This window comes from Miniopterus schreibersii (genome assembly GCF_964146895.1).
Source record: "Miniopterus schreibersii genome assembly, chromosome: 3".
Lineage (NCBI taxonomy): Eukaryota > Metazoa > Chordata > Mammalia > Chiroptera > Miniopteridae > Miniopterus > Miniopterus schreibersii.
In genome coordinates this window covers 16,889,375-16,912,424 of record NC_138103.1, presented here as the reverse complement: position 1 = coordinate 16,912,424, position 23,050 = coordinate 16,889,375, and the positions used below count along the sequence as shown (strand labels likewise).

General features: G+C 43.3%; 1 protein-coding gene across 1 annotated transcript in view; it reads left to right on the top strand.

The window, feature by feature from the left end:
* GRIN2A (glutamate ionotropic receptor NMDA type subunit 2A) overlaps positions 1–23,050 on the top strand; it is a gene marked incomplete at its 5' end in the record, with an annotated part of 356,407 nt that overhangs the window by 259,803 nt on the left and 73,554 nt on the right. Inside the window, 3 exons of the mRNA XM_081131656.1 lie at positions 12,198–12,403; positions 18,286–18,454; positions 19,225–19,378. Of these exons, the coding sequence (XP_080987782.1) occupies positions 12,198–12,403; positions 18,286–18,454; positions 19,225–19,378 (529 nt within the window). The remainder of the gene's footprint in view (positions 1–12,197; positions 12,404–18,285; positions 18,455–19,224; positions 19,379–23,050) is intronic.

The following is a 23,050-nucleotide window of genomic DNA, read 5'->3' as shown; positions in this document are numbered from 1 at the left end:
GCCGACGCTCTAACCGCTGAGCGAAACCGGCTAGGGCCTGACCTCTAATTTTACCAAAATAGTCTGACAAGTATGAATGTATTTATGAAAGAAATTATGTAATTATATGAAAAGAGGACAATTCCAAACGATGTGGGAGGGATCAGTGTCAGCCATACATGGATGAAATCACCAATGTCGTCCTCAGATGTGGAGTAACTCATTAAGGGGTCCCAAGGCCAATTGCCAACTTGAACTGAAATGCCACCAAATGCCAACATAGGGATTTCACCCCAGCATACGAGGGCTTCTGTGATCTTATCTCAGTGTGTCCTTTATTCTTCTTTCTCTCTCATTCCCCTTGAATATTGTATGTTTCATCCAATTTGGGCAACTTCCTCCTGCGAAACATGTCCCTTAACCTCAATTTCTGCGCTTTTGTCTACACTGTTCATTCAACCCAGGACTCTCCTCTCTCCATTCTGATTTGTCAGCTCCTCTGCCTACTCCACAGCGCCCCTCAGTTGCTACTCCTTTCGTAATTTCTCTCCTCTCTCATCAAATTTGCTCTCATTTCTGATGCCTTTTGCATTGTCTTCACCTTACCTCCTTTGGCACTTGTCATTTTCTGTTTTATTTTAGAATTAATTCTGAGGGAAATTTTATTTTATTTTCCCTGCTGGTGGGTGGGTCCTTCATAGACAGGGACTTAGACCAGGGCTTAGTAAACATTTTATATAAAGGGAAGCTAGTAAATATTAGTTTTGCATGTCGGCTGCACTGGTATATGGCAAGTATTCAATTTGCTGTTTTAGCATGAAAGCAACCGTAAATAACATATAATAAAGTGAACATGGCCGTGTTCCAAACAAACTTTATTTATGGACACTGAAATTCAGATCTCATAATTTTCCCATGTCAAAAAATATTATTTCATCTTTTTCATCCATTTAAAAACATAACACCTATCTATTAACTCGTGGCCTGTACAAAAGCAGTTGGCCTTTGGGCTGAAGTTTGCTGAGCCCCAGCTTAGAGCCTATTTCCTGCTCTATCACTAGTGCTAGAACCATTTGTGGCACACACTAGGCACTCAGTAAGCATTTGTTGAATGAATTCACCAATAAATTAATGTTATCCAACCCAAAGTAACCGAACACCTGGAAAATATCTTCACTTATTGGTTGTAACAGTCAGAATAATGAGGAATCTTGGGATTCTAGCTTAGGCTACAGTTTGTGTGAATCAGACAATTTTTTACTTAACTAAGGTGACCTAGCTCATAAGCATCATAGTTGAACTTGAACTTGGGTCTTCTGATTCCAATTCTAGGGTTCTTTCACCCTACTGAGTTTACCAGTATAATTCAGCAGAGACAGCAATGCCGAGTTGCTTGCCTGGAATTGTGCATTAGTGTCCCAGATAAGGATAATAGATTTAGATGAAATTGGACCAGACAGTAGAGGGTTACTTAGGCTTTACTTTTGCAATACCAAGTCTTATCTGGTCGGTCCCAAGGGGATCCTCGTCTCCCCCACTGCCTTCTAGTCATATTCTTAACAGTGGGCAAAGCTGCGGTTAAGCTTATTACTGTTTCCTCACCGTTAAACCTTCTGCTGGCATTAGTATTTCAAAGGATCCTCTCGCTGGAATACTTTAGGGCTCAGACGAGCCTGAAGCTAAGTAGTTTGGGGCCAGAGCTGAGCAAAGAAAAACGATTGTCAAAATACCATCTTATCTACAGAGGATTGAAATCCTGATCCGCGTGCATTTATCACAGTGATGAATTTCACCATGCACAAGGGCTTTGGTTAGCATCTCATAATAACCAGCAGGGCTCCAGGCGCCAACCCCTGGCTCACCTTTCATTTAGGAGGAGGAAAACTGCCATCTCCAAAATTTAAATTTATTGTTTTGCCCCAGATATGAAAAAACAAATGCCCATCAGAGACCTGACACCAAGTTCCAAACACTTCAACTTTCACGACCCAGGAACTTTTCTTGGGTGAGGGGATAAAACGCTTTGCAGCTGATGGATACCCCCGGGTCTTGTAACCTTATTTTAAAACTCTGTAGGCACTCTCAATGAGGTTAACTTTGAAAGCTCAGGGCCCAGATCCAAATGAAGTTGGCCGTTTTACATAACACCGAGTGAGGAAATCCATCAGCTTTGGGCCCATTCCATCCCCCAGGTCGGGTTGGATGCACTGAAGTCTCCTGCTTCCTTAGTCTGCAACTTAATTACCTAGAACTTACCTCCTTTCATAAACTGTTAGACACTCAGTCCAAAATTTTGCTGCTTTTCAAGGTTTTTATTTTTAACAGTTGCCCAGCAGTCAGAGGAGAAGTCATATCTATATTCATACCTGGCCTTGTCATAATTTTCAGGCTGATAAGAGTGACTAGATAATCCCAATAAATGCGAGGCGCTCTCAGCTATCAGCCAGCATCAGAGTGTGCCTGTCTTGACTGCATCCTAACACTTACTGGCAACTCTACCGAGGGAACAGAGCTGCTAAATATCATTCAGGTAAATACTCCCAAAAAGGACTATTGACTCTACCAGATTGCAAATGGCATTTCATTTATCTTACAAGTAGAAATGACACTGATCTTTGAAATTTACCCAAAAAGTACATTAGAAGGTCAGAGAAACCTTTATAATATTTCTAAATTGTCTCTGTGAAGGTGTTATAAGTAATAATGGTTATCACTATTGCTGCTAAAGAGGACTGGCCTTAGTTTAAGCTCTGATAGAATGTCATGTCCTTTCACCCCCCCCCCCCCACTTCAGTTCTGTGATTGTCCCATTTCCCCCCCACCCCCTGAACTGTTTTTGCCGACCTATATGCACTCTGGTTCTCTTCTCGAAGGCAGCTGCCCTTTAAGGAGTTCAACCAAGTTTATGCTTGAGTTTTGATAATAACAGATGCAGCACTATAAACAGACTCGCGGTGCCTTGGCCGTCAGCATCTCAAGTTCAACCCGATGCAAAGGTTAGATGGGACCCTCTCTTCTAAGGCCCCTGGCTTATGCAAGGAATGGAGAGGACTACAGAGGCGAAGAAAAGGGCTCATCAGCTGTTAGAGACTTAATTACATTCCGCTTGGTTGAAATCTCCAAATTAACTAATTGTCACTCAGGTCACATTTGAGCACTGGATATCCCCCCGGATCTGTTATTCTAGTCGGTTTTTGGATGTCAGTGTTAATAACAGTGGAATTCAACCCCAAGCCGGCAAGGGCTCACTGCGGCCCTGCTGGTAGAGGCATTTTCCTGGTGGAGTTCAAGGTCCTTAGGAGAATCAATTCACAGGTACACTGAGGAATGAAACTGGCATACATGAAAGAAAAGTGCGCTATGACCACCTCTGGCTGTACTTCCCAGAGCAGGAGGACGTTGCCCCTCTGCACAGGGCGAAGGCGCTGCATAGTGAGAGGCAGGGCCCGGGTGCTCCAGCTCCCCAGGCATCGCTCCTTCCACGGCAGGGCTCTTCCAGCTCACCCATGGAGCGTCCCCTCAGCAAAGCCAGCTGCTCCTGTTTGCCTTAATATTTCCCAAAGCAAATCTGATGGCCACCTTGGAGCTATCAAGGACTGGTAATGGCCCCAGGCTCTGAGGTCAGATAGCCTGGACTCAGATTCCAGAAGCTCTCACTCACTGTTTGATCTTGATCAAGTCACTTAAGCTCCTCATTTCCCGATCAGGGAAGTCAAGGTTATAATGGCCTTTTCTTTACAGGGCTGTGAAGGTGAAAAGAGAAAATGCTTGGTGAGGTCATCACAGTCCCTCAAGAAATGCCAGTTATTATACTTATTATTTAATAATCATTATTACAGCCCAGGGTAGATTGATTGATGTGGAAGTCACACAATGAAGAACTCCCAAGAACATGTTCCAAAAATTAATTAGTAATTATGAAAGAACTGCTTTTTATATTCTGCTGAATTTTCAAGTCTCATATCATTCCAGTGTGGACCCAGAGAAGAGAAAGAAAACACTATTAACTGTTTAGCTAATTACCAGAACACATCACTTTTGAGAGCATACAAAGAATTAAAAGAAATCCACAGAAATAGAATTTGGGGAGCAGAGGAGCTCTGGAGGACTGAAGATTATAAATGAGCTTCTGAAGGAAATGGTGGCTCATGGTCCCAGAGAATTTCACTTTTAAATCTGAGGTCGAATGAACATTGAGCTCTTCTGCTGTTGGCTGAACATCAAGAGGAGAAGGGAAGCAAATATGTGAGTTGTTTTATGGAAATAACAGTGATCAAAACATGTCTCCACGAATTACCATCTCAGTGCTGGGCTCTAAATAGCTGACACTGTTATCCGTGGAGATATTAGATTATCCTGAGAGCAGTTATTATGGAAGAAAAAAATCCACTGCTCCAATGTGAGCTGTGTAACAATTAGGCAATTCTGAAATTTCAACTGAGAGGAATTTAATTAAGGCTCTAATAGCTGATTAAACTCATTTAGATCTGCTGGCAATTGCTACTGGTTACGTAAGTAACCCAAGAAGAAAGATTTCCATCTTTTCTTATGCTGTATTTAATCCTGCTGGGACCCATAGGTACAGTCCTTTAGGTGCTTCTCAAAATGTGGTCCTTAGACCACCTAGAACAGAATGACCTAGATCCTGGTTGAAAAGTCAGGTCCCCAGGCCTCCTCCCAGACCTACTAATGCAGACACTCCTGAGATCTGGGAGTCTGCCTTCTTAATCAGCCCCCAAGGAGAGATTCTTGTTCATAGTCCCACCACCTTCAATAATTGCATTTATTAAGAAGGGCATTCAAAGGTAGCAGCCATTTTTACCTCCATACCTGAAAAGCAATTCTTATGGTCACTCTGCCAGTGGCCATCTGTGGCCCCTGGGCATTGAGAACAAAGTAGGTTTGACCCACACTTGCTTTTCAACAGTTTCTTTCTTTAAAAAAAAAAAAAATCATTTTTATTGATTTTATAAAGAGAGAAAGAGAGAGAAGCATCGATCAGTTGCCTACCATATGTACCCCGACCACCACAACCTGGGTATGCGCCCTGACTGGGAATCGAGCCGGTAACCTTTTGGTGCATGGGGCGATGCTCCAACCAAGTAACACTGGTCAGGGCAGCAGTTTCTTTGTAGAAGAAACTGAATATACCATGCAGGGAAAAGCTGGGTTCCAGTGAGACATTTGGTTTCAGCAAACTCTAGCTGTTTTGGATGAAATTTGGCTTGGGTCTTGGTTTTTTTAAAAAATCACTAGACTCAACTGCAAAGTTCTCCAGACAGAGCACACTTCAACTTAACTTCAAGCCATGGCTCAAACATCTGGGCTGCAGTTTCCAGATCCATCAAATTGGAATCTGTGTTTCGTTTCAAGCAGGAACCCAAGACACAGAATGACTTGTGTGTAAACCTGCTGTCGGCTTGCTTGTGCAAGAGATTTACATGCAGAGGCATGGAAGTGACTCTAATCGATGGTGCTGGTTAGGCCAAATATGGACATTAAATCATTTTAAATTTCCTTCATGGCCATTTATCTCATTTCCTTTGGAAGACTTTATATTTCAGGTGCAGAGAAATTGGCCTCCTGTTTGCCTTGTTTTCATCTTTAAATTTATCTTCCTGAAGAGTTAATTACTCATTTTCTCCAGCTTGGAAGTAAATCACTGCTTATTACCCAAAGCGAAATGTTTTCCGATGTTTTGCACACATGAAGTGTTTGTTTTAAGGCCTGTTTGCACCTTGGTTATGAAATCACCCAAGGAGCTAACCCGGGCGTCGAGCTAGATCACAGGCAGCATGAACTCTGCTTCCGTCGTCAGTTTTAATAAATTTTCTTTCTGATTTTTAATTTTGCAGTCCCTATTGTCTTGTCTCCAAGGAGAGGAGCTGAGTAAACAGGTCATTTTCCTCTTTTAACTTTGAATTCCAAGTAAAAATTGATGGTATGCTGCAGTCTGAGTGGAGTTCGATTCAGCAAATATTTATTGAGCTGGCTTGTGGGTGAGCTCTTTAGTACATCTGACGTGGGTAACGTGGTTGTGGGAGGCGGGCCAGGCTGGATACTCAGCAGATCTATAATTCAACGCACCCTGGGCCATGGCCCCCACTTCATACAATTATACACTTGGCCTGCAAGTTCTGTTGATTCGCCACTTTGAGATCTCATGAGCAATGCCGGCCTCACCGAAGTGGCCGTGTCAGCCTCATCGGATTCATGCAGCTCCCTCCTAACCCTTCCCTCTGCATTCCCAGGTTTTTAGCCAAAGCCCTGTCTCTGCATTGCATTGGGCAGAGTCATTCAAATACCTAAAATTGATTCGTCCCTCCCCTGATTAAGAGTCTTCAGGCACCCCTCTACACCACTCCTCTACACCCTTCAGTTGCCCAGGGGATCAAGACAGAACATTTAACAAGCCATACCCCAACTCTGCCGGTCTGGCTCATGGCTGGAAGCCGGTCCCTGCAGGAAGCATGTTCTGGTTCCTTCCAGAGCAGGAAGCTGTCTGCTTCAGTAGCATCCTGTGCTTACCCCAGCACTGCAGTCATCTCACGTTATTGCCATTGAGCTTTGACTCCTTTCTCACCAGACTGGAAATTGCGAGTGGGGACCAGGCATGGATTGTTTGAGCCCCAGAGCCTCCTGCAGTGCCTGGCACAGGGTTAAGCACTGGGCACATGTGTGTTGAGTGCATGAATGAACAAGTGAGAGAATTCAAGGGAAAAAGAAAACGTTCTGGAGGCACAGAAAATGCAAAAGGAAATGCAGCTGGAGAACTAGGCTCTATGGGAGAAGTGGGATTTGAGCTGGACCTGGAAAGAATGGATAAGATTTCAATCTGTGGAGATGATAAGATGAGGAATTTGGGGTAGAAGAAGTAGTGCAGGCAAAGCAGGGAAATGGGTGTTGTTCAGGGTGTGCGTGTGTGCAAGTGTGAGCTTATGTGTGGGCTAGGTATATGTGTATGTGTCGTGCGCGTGGGTGTGGGTGTGAGTGTATATGTGTATATTGTGAGTTTGGGTAAGTATGAATATATGTGTGTAGGTGTGTGTTCACATACAGTTTCATGTATGGTGTATAGGTATGTGACATACACATATACACATACATGTACATATACACATCGTGAGTACGTGTAAGTGTGGGGGGGTGTTTTGAAGGTGCTCATGTTTTAGTGTGAGAGTATTGTAGGGTGTACAAGATGGAGAAAGTGACAGAGATAAAAGAGTGTAGTTGGACCTACATCGTGGGGTCCTTTGATGTGAAGGGGAGTCTGGGTTTGACTGTAGGCCGGATGCATCACGGAAGGATTCGAGTAGGGGCAGGTCTGTGATTGTGGTGTTCACATATCTGTTGTAGGGGTGGCTTGGGAGACCAGGAGACCAGTAGTGAGGTGGTTTTAATTATCTCTTGTAAGCATTTCGTGGACAGATCAATTAAGATCAAACGCTCATATCTCTGAAAGGAGAGCCACAGGCTATGTGTTGACCACATTCTTCTAGCCTCTTGCAGCCTCTGTGACATATCTCTGAATTTATCCAGACACGAAGGGGTAAACTTAAGAGACCGTTTCTGGAGATGAAATTAACTCTGTTCTGGGAACATATTGTCTGAACATTTCAACAAAGAATCACTGTCCTTTCACATAACACTTTCTGGGATCTGAAGAGCAATTCTCTTTCTAAAGGCACCGTATTTAAATTTCATTAATAAGAATGCATAAAAAATCATCATAAAGTTACTTTCCCCTTTTCTTATTTCTTTTGACAAAATAAATTTCCTCCATCAGAGGTCAATTATTTTTCTTTGTCCTCAAAACATCAGTATACATGCTGAAAACACTCAAAGGTTTATCACCAAAACACAGTTTATTTTGAAGGTAAAGATTTTTTCCCTTCTCTTTCACAATCTATTTGGGTGAGTTTGGGACTGTTTTTAAGTACAAAAAAACCCTCATGATAGACATAAAAATTGTCTGCCCTCACCTTTTCCTTGTGTATGAAGTATTTATAAGAATTAAATTAATGTTAAGAATGGTGCCTAATACATAAGGGCCCACTGAATGGCGACTTTTATTGTTATAAGAGCTCAAGCAATGCCATCAAGGCTTTCTAGTTTTCCTCTCTATTTCTTAATGCAAGATTTAATCTCTGATTGGTTCTTCTGCCATGCCCACCTTAACTTAATAGTCCCAGCAAAAGTCCCAGGGAAAATTCCCATTGGCTCAGTTTAGGTCATTCCTTAGGGTGCAAGATTCCATAGCTGAGGCACATAAGGACACACTGATCAATCTCCTAGCATTTTCTGACTCATGGACATTTTAAAAAATTCAGGCTGTGTGTTCATTCATTCCATCAATAACTATCCATTAAGTCCCTCCTTGTGCCAGGGCCTGAGTTAGAACCTGGGGACATAGAAATCAGTCACTATGTATATAAAAATCTCTGTTAGACTGGGGAATAATAATCTAATGGTGAAACAAATACATAAATACAGAGATTGTCGAAGTATACTATTATTAAGCAAATGGAGATTAGATATTTAAATCAAAGTAAGGATTTGTGAATGAAATGACATGATAGCTGAGATTTTCTTCAATATAGCATGAAGAAGGCAGGTATAAATGAAACAAGACTGGCCATGAGTTAGTAATGAATGAAGCTAAATAATGGGAATATGGAGATTCATTCTACTACTCTACTTTTGTATGAGTTAAATCTCTTTCCTAATAAAAAAATGAAAAAATGAATTGAGGGAGCAAAGAACCTTCACTTCAGGCAGGGAATATACAGAAATATGTTCACGATGACTTCCATATATCTTTTTCCATTTTGGCTAACAGACTATATTAACTCTTAGGGTAAATCTCAACTCCTTAACAGAGCCTACAAGGCTTTATATCATCTGGCCTCTGCCTTCTTAGAGTACTCTCCCTTCCTCCACTCCCTCTTACTCCCCACCCACTCATCTTAGATTTGCAATCTCAGTTTGTGTCACCTCCTCTGGGAAGCCGCCTGTGATTTCTTCTCCCCTCTTTCTTCTCATAAGCCCACTTTTTTCTTCCTCGTGGTTTGCATGATGTATACTTTTGTGTGATTATTTGACCCCTGTGTGTCTTCCCAATTAGCATAAAAATTTTATGAAAGTAATTTATTGTTTTCTCTACAATATCCTTAGTGTCTAGCACAGTTCTTGGTACCTAGTAGCCACTCAATAAATACTTATGGAATGAATGAATCTCTGTTAAGCCTGTCTACAAACACTAGATTCATATATAGTCCCTTGAAATAAGGATATAGGAGGGGAAAGTGAAGGATGTCTGTTCTCCTCTGTCTGGTATATAAAATCTTGGTGTTGGAATATTTAGTGTCTGGAATGGGAGCCTATCAGAGGAGCCTGTGAGACTCAGAGAAGTAGGTAAGAGCTCTCAGGATCTAGGGCAGCTTCAGCTCCTGATCATGTTTTTCCACCCACCACTCGCTACCACCCTCCTTGGCCGATTCATGGGTGCTTACTTAGACATGTTGGGAAGGGAGAGAGAAGAGATTTAGGAAGTTATTGCACTCTGGGAACTCATAAACCTTTGCAGCCTCTCTCTACATGAGTCAGCCTTGGGCTGAATGGAACTTTTGCCTGCGTCCCGCTGAGTAGGGTATGTGATGTGGTCAATGATATCACCAAAGATCTGCTAGCTAAACAATCTTTGCCTCTATTTATGTATTCTAGGGACTTTAGAGGTTGTCTCTGAAGGAAGGAAGGGTCTTGGAGCTATAACATGATTAGTATAGATCAATTAATAGAAACACTAGTAAGAAAACACCTTTGGATTCAGATAGCCCCATGCTATAGCTCTGGTTCCACCACTTACTAGTTGTGTGTGTTTGGGCAAGTCACATAACCTCTCTGTGCTTCAGTTTTCTGAATTGTGAAGTTGGAATAATAATCCTCACTATGTAGGATTTGGGGGGGGGACTTTAAACTAAGTGGTGATATTGGCACATTTCCTGGCCCAGACATGCTCAAAAATGACATTGTTAAACAATTATAGCATCAAATGCTATGATGGAGATAGGTGCAAAGTTCTGAGTTACTAGGGAAGACAGGATTTTAGAGATTATGGGATACTTGAGCTACATCTTAAATGCCTGCTACAACAATAATAAAATAATAGCCGCTACCATGTATGTTTCGTGCTAAGTTCTATGCTCAGTGCTTCTGGTATAGTTTCAGCTCATTCAAATCTTGCTACAGTCCTGAAAGGCGTATCCTGTTGTTACCCGCATTTTCAAGACAGAGAAAGTGACTCTCCGAGAGGTTAGGGCTACTCAGCTAGTGAGTGAAGTCGGGATTGGCACTTAGCTCTGTTGGACTCCAAAAGCCATTCTCTTACCCACTGAATTACCCAGCCTCTGGGGAAAAAAACAAAAAACCAAGGGGCAGTTGGTATAACATGTCCCAAAAGGAAAAACTTGGATATGCCTTTCTCTATGCATATTTATTATTATTAGTTTGATCTTTGACCCACAGCCACCTGCCAGCTCCAAAAAGGAAGGGCTCGTTCTGTTTGCCCGTTGCTGTTCCCAGGCGGGTGCCAGCTCCGAGGTGGCGCTCAGTACATCTGTGCTGAACGGATGAAGGGCTCGATGGGCTCGGCGTTCCCGCCAGCTTGTGTTACATACCACCGCATGCGGACATGGACATGTTTTTTTGACCAAATTACTCCGCTCCCCTTCCTTTCTTAAAAAGGAAGGTATCAGTGAAGCTGGACAATTTGTTAATTGGCCACACAGGATAGTTCTCAACCAGAAGCAAAAGTTTTCCAGTGCAAATGATGAGGTCACCTTAGAGAGCACCGGCTGCCTCTTCTCCCCCCACCCTGCTCCTCTCGGGGGTCCAGGGTTGGAATTCTCTCCGAGGGCCTGAGATTCATTTCTGGTGACACTTCCATTCCAGGGGGAGAGGCGACTGGGTCACGTCAACACACATGAGCCTGGACTCGGCACTTGGCATTTCAGACGAGGTGTTTTCCTTGAGATTGGTAAATAAAGAGCTGACCTGTGGCTCAAGCAATTGCACGTGGGAGGAGGAGGGGGGAAGGGGAAGTGCGATGCTGGGAGCAGCTTTCTCCCAGGTGCATGCAAATGGTGCCAACAAACTGTCAAATAAAATTAAGGTTCAAAACATACAGCCTTTAATTTGATTTCACGAAGATGCCGACTGCCGCTCAGAGGGAACGCATCGATTCTATTTTGACAGGTCTTGATGTATACGAAGCAGAAGTCTCCACTCCTGCTGGATTAATAAAAGTTCACCTAAATCTGCAACTTCAGTAGAACCGTGTCTGAGCTTGAAGTGATGCTCCTGTTTCCCTCCTGCGCGGTCCCCTGGTGTTGTCTCTCCCCCTAATCTCTTCTCAACTTCATTGTCCTCTCCCCTGCCCATTTTTTTCTTTTTACAGCACTTTTAAAAAAAAACTTCCCCCCTTTTCATTGTCTCCCTTCTATAATTAAAAGGAAAAGTATGTGGTCCTTACTCTGTGCCAGGCACTGTGCTGTATGCTGTTCATAAATTGCCGTATTTAATTCCCACGACCTCTGCGCTGGTCAGGTAGCCAGGTTGGTTAGAGCATTGTCCAGATAAACCAAGGCTGCTGGTTCGATCCCCAGTCAGGGCACATACAAGAATCAATCAATGAATGCGTCAGTAAGGGAACAACAAATTGCTCTCTCTTTCTCTCTCAAATCAATAATTTAAAAAAAAAATTCCCACAACATCCTTATAAAGTAGGTGGAATTGTGCCTAGTTCCAGATGAGAAACAGATGCTCACAGTGATGAAGAGCTTGCCTGGGGTTGTACAGCTAGTAAGCGGCAGAGTTAAGCATTTGAGCCCAGATCTGTCTGATTCTAAAAATCATGCTGTTTTCATGACATTAGTGATCCTGAACTCTGGCAGGACTTGGGACTCACCTGGGGAGCTTTAAAAGTATTAGTGCTCAGGCAAAACCCCCGTGATTTCATTAGTCAGGGGAGAGCCCCTGCCCGATATTCTGCTCTCCTGTGCCTCCGTTTTCCCTGGCATGTAAGCGGACATGTATGTTGAGGTTGGCAGCAGAAAAACCCTTAGGATGGACGCTTCCTCTCCCGTCCCCCTTGCAGGACTCGCCTTTCTGGAAGTCAGCCCTGCAATAAGCACAGGCCTGTCTTTGTCTTTATGATGCAGGTGGGCAAGTGGGAGAACCAGACCCTGAGCCTGAGGCACGCCGTGTGGCCGAGGTACAAGTCCTTTTCGGACTGTGAGCCGGACGACAACCATCTGAGCATTGTCACCCTCGAGGAGGCCCCCTTTGTCATCGTGGAGGACATAGACCCGCTGACCGAGTCATGTGTGAGGAACACCGTACCCTGTCGGAAGTTCGTCAAAATCAAGTGAGTCGGGGATGCTGTCACTGGAGTGCGCCCAGTGCTCCACAGTAGCATGTGTCATCGATAATGACAAAATCTATAAAGTAATACAATGTAATATAAAACACGCCCTGTTATAATAGGTATAATAACAGAATTTGTAGAAGACAAACTGGAACTGCTCCAAGTGGTTCGCCTTATTTAATTTTAACAACAGCAATACAAGGTAAGTGATTTTGACATTTTAGACATGATAACGATGGAGTTATAGGAAAATTAGGAAGCAGGTTTAAAGCCATTCAGCTGGTAAATGGAAGAGGCGGGACTGAAACGCTGGCCCGAGTTCTCAGCCGTTGTGCTGAATCAACCCCCTTTCAGTCTTTCCTTAAACAATTAATTCCTGTGTATTTTCCTGGCTTCCCCCATCCCCAACCCCGCACCTTCCACTTCCTTCCATCTCTTTTACATTTCCTAGATCCAAACTTCTCCAAAATTTTCAAAACTTCTCTCCATTTGGGGGCCAACACTCACCTTACAAATGACTGTCTGGTGTGATCAAGGAGGACCTGATCTCCTGGCAGCTTCCCAGCTCAGCAGCAGCAAGCGAGCATCACATTTATGGTCACCTCCTCTTTTATTACAACTGAGCAGAGAGCGGACTTTGTTGTCAGAGCCTCTGGTAAAGGCCTCTCCCTAATGTATAAACCCTTTAGAGAAGCATAAGGCTTCATGCCAAGTCCAAGGCCCTGCTTATAGTCTTTGCTGATGCAAACATGAACAAAAATACCACCCTTGGGGGCAATTCACCAAAGGAAAAGGCCTACTGCTGGATGGAAATCTATTTTTTTTTCTGAGTATTTTCTGATCGCCTCCTTTCACCTGGCTGATTCTTGCTTGTCCTATAAGTCTTAACTTCTCCCTCCCCAAGTTAGGTTAGTTCTCTCTACTTCCACAGTAGTCTGGATACGTCTCTATGTCTAGTCAGTTCAGGCTGCTATAACAAATTATCATAGTCTGCGTGACTTAAAAAACAGACACTTATTTTTCACAATCCTGGAGGCTGGAAGTCCAAGATCAAGGCGCTGGCAGATTCAGTGGCTGAGGGCCCTCTGCTTATTGACCTTTCCTCACATGGCAGAGAGAGAGGAAGCAAGCTCTTCTGTCTTTTCTTATAAGGGCACTAATTCCATTCATGGGGGCCTCACCCTCATGACCAAATTACCTTCAAGGTCCCCCCTCCAAATACCATCACATTGGGGATTATGAGTCAACATATGAATCTGAGGAGACACAAACATCCAGTCCATACCACTCTATCTCTTTCTTTGTCACCATGTTTGTGGCTTATAATTTGTCCGTATTCCCCTTGGATTATTAGCAGCCTAAATATAGGGAATGTGACTTACTAATCTTGGTAACCCCGGTGACAAGCACAGAACATGACATACTGATATTGATGATGCTTGAACACACCAGTAAAAGGGTATTTTTCCTCCCACATTCCAAATTCCAACCTTAGTCGTTATATAAGATGCAAATCCCCAGAGCTCAGCTCTTGGGATAAAGATAATTTTTTAAAAATATGATTGCTAAATATATTTTGAAGGCACATTTTGATTTGGAGAAAATTTTGTTATCAATATGCAGCCACTTTGGAGTTGAAATTCTGAGTAGATTATTCAACAAATAATGATTAGCCTTTTTGGAGTTGTCAGCCTCTTTGGAGTTGAAATTTTGAATAGATTGGTCCATAAATAAATACGCATTGAGCACAGTTTATGAGTAAGGCAAAGTGCTGGGCACAGGGAATACATCAATGAGCAGGGAAGACAAAAGACAAAAGTCCTGCAGTCATGGAGCATACACAGGTAAAACAACAACCCAACCAAGAAAGAGCTAGGGCAGCTCCATGTTATCATAAACCTTGTGAAGGATGTAAAGAAGTGATGTAGTAAGAGGGTAGCTTGAGGTATGTGGGGCTCCTTTGGCTCACATAGGTAAGAACTAAGGTGACATATAAAGGAAGAAAAGGAGCCAAACACAGGAAGAACTGGGGGAAGTGCCTTCCAGGAAGAGTTGGAACAGCAGGTGCAAAGGCCCTGAGGCAGGAAAGAGATTGGTGAGTTGGGAAAAAGAAGGAAGCCTGGTGCAGTGCTACAGAGTGATGAGCTGGGGAAACAATGGGAAGGCAGTCAAAGGAAGCTTTGATCTGGGTGGGTGTTCTTTGACCAGACCTTGGTCAGATGAAGAAAGTGGAGTGGCTGGCACAAAGCAAAGAGTATTTCCTCGGTGGGGCGCCTCCCTTATGACAATAGTGCCTTTTCTCTTTCAATATGGCCAATAAGTAGGGCCTCTTAGGCTTCACAATCAATAATAGGGTTTAAAGTCTTAAAATCAAGGGCCTTGGAGCTGAAAACAATAGATCACCAAGTCCCGAGCCTCATTTGTATGGAGAAAATGAACCCCCAAGTAAATTACTCTCTGAAAGAATTGACTTTTCCACTGAAGGATATAAACAGGTTAACAGGTTCCAAGCCACATTTTTGGTTCCTGTGGGAGGTGATGACTTGCAGCTTCCCTCTTCCCACTTGGAGACATAAAGAAGTTTACTGTGCATCTAGGAGGTGTTAGTCTTTGTTTTACCTGAAAGCAAAGAAAATTACTAGGATCCACTAATCCCAGCATTAGCACAGATTGGATCAATTTGAGTTTCTTAAAGGCAATATCCTTGAGGCAGTCCCATTGCTTCTAAAAAAGGATTCCCATTAGATAATATGATTGTATTTGTTTTCTTAATGGTGTTCTTTCAGAGAAAACCCTTTGTCTCTCACTTCTGGTAAATGGTAGGGTCTTGAGGGCACATATAAGTCTTCTAAAAGCACAGGTAATAGGAAATGAGCTGAGAAACCAGACTTTTCTTCTAGCCTGCTAGTTGAATGTTAAGGCATAAAGAGAAAGTTGTTAAGTGAAAATGATCTGGCCTTGCTATGTAGAGAGATATGGCCATACTATCAATGAATCCCCTAGACTGTCAAAGTGCTGGCGAAAAGAGCGGAGATGCGTTTTAAGTGCTTATGTGAGAGGTGCTTTAGATATTTTATTTTATCTCCTCAACTCTCCTGCAAGGTAAGTATCAGCCTTCTCAGGTTACAAACGAGCAAACTGAGGCCGTGTGTGCAGAGGCTCCTCTGAGTGTTCCTGGTTGTTGGCAGCAGACCTGGGATCTGGAAGCAGCTCCCACTGGTATGGCCATGCTCACATCCACTGGCCACACGGGGCGGCTGTAGAGCCAAAGAATTGGAATTCTTGGGTCCTCTTCTTAATATTTGTTTTAATGAGTTAACCTTTATTTTTGGGCCATGGGAGAGAGCACATAAACAGCCATTTCTCAGCTGTTTATGTAATTAAATCCCACCCCCTACACACACACACACACACACACACACACACACACACACACACACACACACACACACAAGGGCTGTGATAGGAACCAACTTCAAATTCCCCATTACAAGCTGGTTGTATGTCCATAACTCCATGACAAATTCAACTATTGCATTTGCTACATGTCTTCTTAGTCCTATGTCCCCAGGGCCTGGTTCTATGTCTTACACAGAGTAAGTACTCAGTGGTATCTACTCTAATGATATTTCTCTTTATGCCTTAACATTCAACTAGCAGGCTAGAAGAAAAGTTATTGGTATCTAGAAATAACTTAGTATTAGGGGACGTAGGGGATAATTAACTCGTAAACTGGTTGAGGTGCCCAGTGAGGCCAAAGAATCATATAGGTCATTATATGCCTGTGACCATGAATCTTAAACCTGGGCATTTGTAACACTTGTCCAAACTCTTCCAGGAATCTTGACCAGGGGAAGGAAAAGGCTGTGATAAAAGAAGCAAAGCAGCAGAGAGCGAGGGAGACACAATTGCGAAGCGGTGGAGAAGAGGCATCCATGCTTGGCCTGTAGTGGCCAGGAAGAAAGAGAATTTGACTTTGACACGTTTAGAGTCACAGATACTAAGAAGAAAATCATATTGGGACAGGCCATTAATTTAATATAGTTGTAGCAGTTGTGATTCCAGCCTGACCCCTTCTGCTCTGGGAAGCTGGTGGGAATAGGGAAGGTACCAACTTCCCATTAAACTGTGGAGTTGAGTCCACCGATCATCATATGTAAATATACACAGATGTGGCCTCCCATGACCCCCAAGCTGAGGGTGGCGGGGTCAGAGGAGCTTATCCAGCCCCTAGGCTAGAAATAATGTCTCCATGGTGGTCCTGGCTGGCAGAAGCAAGTTGGTTGAGCAGAGATTGGAGACAGGATTAGGAAGGGGGCAAGGCAGCAATTCAGAACAGATCATATGTGTCCCTGAGATAAGCAAAACATTGAAATAAAGATTTCATTTTGCAGCCCAGTTATATTATCAAATCTATTTATATTCATGGGTATAGATGTAGATCTACACCAGTGGTGCTTGATGTGTGTGTGTATCCATTTATATGTGTAGTATGTACTCACTACAGATAATTGGGGGGGGGGCAAAAATATGAAAAGGAAAAAAACTATTTCTCACCATTCAGAAATAACTGGGCTTCATATTTTAGTCATGTTAACTATACTTCAGGTTTTGCCATTGAGATATTTCCTAAGCTCACCTGTTCTTATACAGCTATGATCATTCTGTATATAACCTACTTTTTCATAGGATGTGGAAACGTAGGTATTTTCTTATGATGATGTTAGATTCCCGTAAACATCACTTCAGTGCTCAGGAAACAGTTTGATGTGTAGATGTGCCAGCGGTGGGATATTCAAGCAGAGCGCATGTCTCCTGACGCGCATGACTCCAAGGCAGGGAGTCGAGCTGATGGAATCCCCAAGTGCAAGGCGGGGTCAAGTGCGCTACCTGCATGCGCTACCTGAGAGGCCTCAGTCGTCCTGCATGCGTTGTCTAAGTACTTTTGGCTATCAGTTGTCAAGGTCCCTGCTTTCTTCCCTTTTAAAGGCATTTCTGATTTTTGTGTGTGTCCTTTGGGTATGACTTAGTCTGGTAAATAAAGCAAGGTGGCCGGCACAAAGCAATGAGTGTAACCTTGGTCGATTGTGATAGCTTTTAAGACAGTTTTTAAAACACTCTGTATTTTAACAGGGCTTTTTTTCTGATCAAGGACATTGCTATTTAATAGTGTCACCTTTTACACTTCTTGCCATGTAGGTAGGGAGGGAAAATGTTACCAACAAACGAGCCCTCATTTGACAGATGACTCAGTCACAAGGCATTAAATTTATGGACTCCGACAGGGGTAAATCTCACATTTCCTGATTCTTAGCTGAGGTGTTTTTCTCAGTAAGAAAAGTACCTTTCCTAAGCCGTTCACTCTTCCTTTGCCCCTCTAATTGCAAACCTCTATCTGCAATGATAGGATGCGGCAAAACTCTCTTTCACCTGCGCATGTCACACCCTCTTCCATTTCCCAGTAAGTTTTTATAATTCAGTTTAGATCAGATGATTAAACTCTGGTCTAAAGAGTTGTATATGTGTTATAAACTTAAAAATAAGAGGCAGTAAGTAACTCTCGCTGTATAATGGGGATACAAATACTACGCAATTAAGAGAAATGTCATGGAGATTAATCCAATAATTAGTACAAGAGCATTTAGCACAGGGCATAGCCAATAGTAATTAGTCAATAAATGTTAACCGTTGTCATGATTATCTCATAATTAAGAGCACTTTCCACTTTTGCTGTCGTCAAATCACTGTGTGTCCTTGGAAAAGCCACTTCCTCATTTTGAGCCTCGATTTCCCGCGTGAAAAGTAGCAGGAGAGCGTAGCTAATGACTGTGAACAAATTTTCCAGTACTAATAGCCTATGGTCTTGGGATTTTCCCCTACAGTAACTCAACCAATGAGGGAGTGAATGTTAAAAAATGCTGCAAGGGGTTCTGCATCGATATCCTAAAGAAGCTTTCCAGGACTGTGAAGTTTACCTATGACCTCTACCTGGTGACCAATGGGAAGCATGGCAAAAAAGTCAACAACGTGTGGAACGGAATGATTGGCGAGGTAAGCTCCAGGTTCAAGCCTCGGGCCCTGTCCCCGGGCCTGGGGGCGCTGGCGCTGGGGAGGGAAGTAAAGTTGAGGTGGGGGAGAAGTAAAGGCGAGGTGGGGAGGGAAGTAAAGGCGAGGTGGGGAGGGAAGTAAAGGCGGGGTGGGGAGGGAAGTAAAGGCGGGGTGGGGAGGGAAGTAAAGGCGGGGTGGGGAGGGAAGTAAAGATGAGGTGGGGAGGGAAGTAAAGGCGAGGTGGGGGGGAAGTAAAGGCGAGGTGGGGGGGAAGTAAAGGCGGGTTGGGGAGGGAAGTAAAGGCGAGGTGGGGGGGAAGTAAAGGCGGGTTGGGGGGGGAAGTAAAGGCGGGTTGGGGAGGGAAGTAAAGGCGAGGTGGGGGGAAGTAAAGGCGAGGTGGGGGGGAAGTAAAGGCGGGTTGGGGAGGGAAGTAAAGGCGAGGTGGGGGGAAGTAAAGGCGAGGTGGGGGGGAAGTAAAGGCGGGTTGGGGAGGGAAGTAAAGGCGAGGTGGGGGAGAAGTAAAGGCGAGGTGGGGGGGAAGTAAAGGCGGGTTGGGGAGGGAAGTAAAGGCGAGGTGGGGGGGAAGTAAAGGCAGGTTGGGGAGGGAAGTAAAGGCGAGGTGGGGGGGAAGTAAAGGCGAGGTGGGGAGGGAAGTAAAGGCGAGGTGGAGAGGGAAGTAAAGGCGGGGTGGGGAGGGAAGTAAAGGTGAGGTGGGGAGGGAAATTGAGGCGAGGTGGGGAGGGAAATTAAGGTGCTGTGCTCTCTCCCCCCAGGTGGTCAACCAGCGGGCCGTCATGGCAGTGGGCTCGCTCACCATCAACGAGGAGCGGTCCGAAGTGGTGGACTTCTCTGTGCCCTTCGTGGAGACGGGGATCAGTGTCATGGTCTCGAGAAGCAATGGCACCGTGTCACCTTCTGCTTTTCTAGGTATCTGAACTTCATAGTCCCTGTTGCTTTCCCAGGGGTATTTTGTCTTGTTTGCTCAAAGAAAGGAGCCATAGAGGAGCTGGCTCGGTTCCGTTTTAACCACGTCATCACATTTCTAAGCATGTCACATTCAAGTGATCCCAGGTCCCGTTCTTCCTCAGTTAGCATCTCTCATTTATCTCTAACTGGGGGAAATCTGCTGAAAGCACAATCGTGTATTTAGATACCGGTCTTGATAGTGTAGAGTGTAGACCAGTAGACATATTTCATAGTCTTGGGAACATTGAAAAAATAAGCCTGCCTGTCCACAGTTCATTTAAATCAGCCCATAAACTGTTATCGAGCACCCACATCCCCACCCCCATCCCTCACTAGAATGACAGGCACTCATTCACTGGATGTAAGAGTGAAAATAATGGAGACAGCAGAGTGATTTATACCAGTCCTCTGATAAACAAAACAGAAGTAGTCTGAAGAATAAACACTGCTCTGAAATTAACAGTCATATTTTAAAGGTGACTATCCTTTAAGCTGAGTGGCTTATGAAGTAGGAAATTCTTCTTAGGATCCTTTTAACTGTTTCCTAAATTTATGCTTTTACATAAAATTGTTTTAAGGCAAAGTAGATTTGTATTTTCTATCATCTGTTTTTCTTTAACACCATAAATATATATATATATGCATTAGGTAGCCTGGCTAGAGTAATTGAAACCTCATGGAACATAGCTAAGCATTATTATTATTATTTTTAAGGGAAATGTTGAGTGTTTGGTTAACATAAACATTTTTATGATGGTGGTTAACCTGAAGGCCATGGAATTCGAATCAACTTGACCTTGATATTCCCCTATTAGTGGGTTTGTCCCACACTTGGGAAGGTTAAGATGAACATTGACACTAGAAGAAAACTGTATGAGGGAGGAAGTTAGATTAACGTCAATTAAATGTATTATGTTTTTTAAAAGACAAAAAAAACCCTTTGTCTATTAGAGAATTCAAACCGCAGACTAGAGCCAATTTGTGGACATTAACTCCAAGCCCATCGTCCTATCGCTCCACTGTCTTCGCTTACTTGTAATGTCACCATCCAACAACATTTTTTATACTTCATTCTCTTGAGTGAAATGCTGACCAACAGGCCTTTGGCAACTGCCTTACAAAAGCATGGATTCCTCTATTCATTTTTTATAATCATTTAAGCTCTTGAAATCCTTCCCACTCACCAGATTATGATTTTGCATCCATTGCTTTGAATGCCGCACACTTTGTTGGCTTAGTGTAGACCTTAACACACACACACCTCATTGTGGGCCTTCTGTGCCGTTGTCTCATATGGTTAACAATGCCCATGTCTTAAGAAGGGAGCCTCACCAGACCATGAAATACGCAAGCCACCGATCCACGTGCAGAATCCTAGTAACTGCTGGATTGACTCACTCATTGGTCACTCTTAGCCCCACTCCCACTTCCTATCAGACCCTTTAACAGGGATCTTTGGCCCCAGAAGTTTAGAAAGAGTTGGAGGAAGTGAATTCATAGAAAGAGATCTGTTTATTTCCACAAATTGTCTGCATAGCAACCTTAGTGAGCAAGAGAGAATTTTCTTCCCAGTTCAATCAGAAAGAAAAAAATTCAGTTGGCTTGTTTCGTAAAATGGGTCGTTGATATTGAGTCTGGCCTCAACCCAGTTTCCCTAGATTTTCATTTTACCTGCATTAGTAGAACATTTCCATAAAAAGTCAAGTATTTTTGCTAAATTTAGCCAAACTTCCTTTTTCCCCTACTTTTCCTACTGTATTTTAAAAATAAAATAAAATTAAATAAAAATAAAATAAATTATAGCAAGAGGAAACCATTTTTGAATTACATCCTTATTTGACTGACTGTGCACCCCTTTATTTACGGTCATTATCTGCAGGTTTTCAAAGTCATAATGAACCCTGCTAAGCTACATTTTCCCATTCACTGGCTTAGTCATCCGGAAGAGCCAAAACATTCAAAATCTGATTGCATGGCTCTTCATTATTTCCTATTCTCTCTCCTCCGCAAACCCCATTAACTCACATCAGAAACCCTTGCAGGTAATGACGTTGCGCTTTTGTGTAAAAATGTAACCACTGACTCTTCAAGGACAGAGATGACGTCGTTTGCAATATTTCCATTCATTTCATTCTAAAGATTTTTCTAAGCAGGTTGGATTCTTTGATCCAAAGAAATGCTGACCTGGAGTCCCTTAGATTGAAGTTCCTTCATGGACAAACATTGAATCTGTTTTAAGCCAGTAGAGGATGTCATCCAGAGTCATCTAAACATATTTCTGGGCCACTCCTCAGACAGTATAGATAGTGCTTCACCATCATTCTAATGCTTTTCTTTGTTGTGGTGTGTGTGTGTGTGTGCGTGTGTGTGTGTGTGTGTGTGCGTGCGTGTGTGTGTGTGTGTGTGTGTGTGTGTGTGTGTGCGCGCGCTGTCTGACAGTAGCAGTCCTTCAGGGCATTACTAGGAACCTAACTTAAACTTACTAAAATCAGGATACTGCAACAGAACTCTTTTGATCTCTGTGTCATGCTCACAAGTCAAGGGACAGCTTTTGTCCCTTCCAAGTCAGAAATCACGTGGCAGCTTCCACCCGATCTTCTGACCAGTCAGTAAGTAGGAAGACGAAACTGCCACACGAAGCCCGCGCAGGTTTACAGGTTCTGACGTGTGAGTAGGATAATTCAGGAAGGACTTCCCCTGATATTTTTATAATGTTATCACAACCTGCAGAGAAATAGAAGTTATCAGAGCAATCAGTGTGCATGTTTTAAACACCAGGGTGCCTTTTTCAGGACCCTGAACAGCACACGCCACCACCAAGTCTGCTTTAACTATGGAATTGAGCAGCCGTTTCAGTCAATTTGTTAGGTGTGTAAAGTGTGCAGCGCATACTAACAAATGTTCCCTGGGCTTTTGTCCATGTGCTCATCACAATGCTCCTCCTCTGGTAAGACGCACTCTGCCATTAGTATACTCAACTTGGAGAATTTATTTAACGCCTCTATCCTTGGATATTAACTAACTTTAAACCTCTTAATTATTCATGTATTTCTCCTCCTTTTTGGATACACCTCATTACCAAATTGCCATGATTTCAGGGACATAATATTGTTTACTACTCAAGCTAAATTTAACTAAGATAAATTTCAAGCTCATCTTGTGTTGTAAGTCCAGGGATTTGTGTTGTTACCTCTTGCTCTTTAACATATTTGCACTATCAAAGCTGCATTGCAAATGGGACAGCTGCTATAGGAAAGCCTGGCAATTCCTCAAGTTAAACACAGCCTTGGCCGGGGTGCTCGGTTGGTCGGAGCTTCACCCTGATGCTCAGGGGTCGAGGCGCTGGTCCCCGGTCAGGGCCCATGTGGGAGTCAGCCCGTGGATGCATGGGCGGATGGCTGGAGCAACGGACGGGTGTTTCTCTCCCTTCCTCTCTCTAAAAATCAATAAGTAGAAAATTAAAAACAAAACCAAACTGTGTTGCAAAGCTTTCCTTCCAGTTTTAGAAGTAACCAATATGGTTAAAGCTTGCGACATATTAGTTCCTTGTTATATATTGAGCTCATTAAGTGGGAATTCGTGATGACCTCTAGCTGTAGGAGGTAGTTACAGACTTTAATAAGAAGGTGGTCT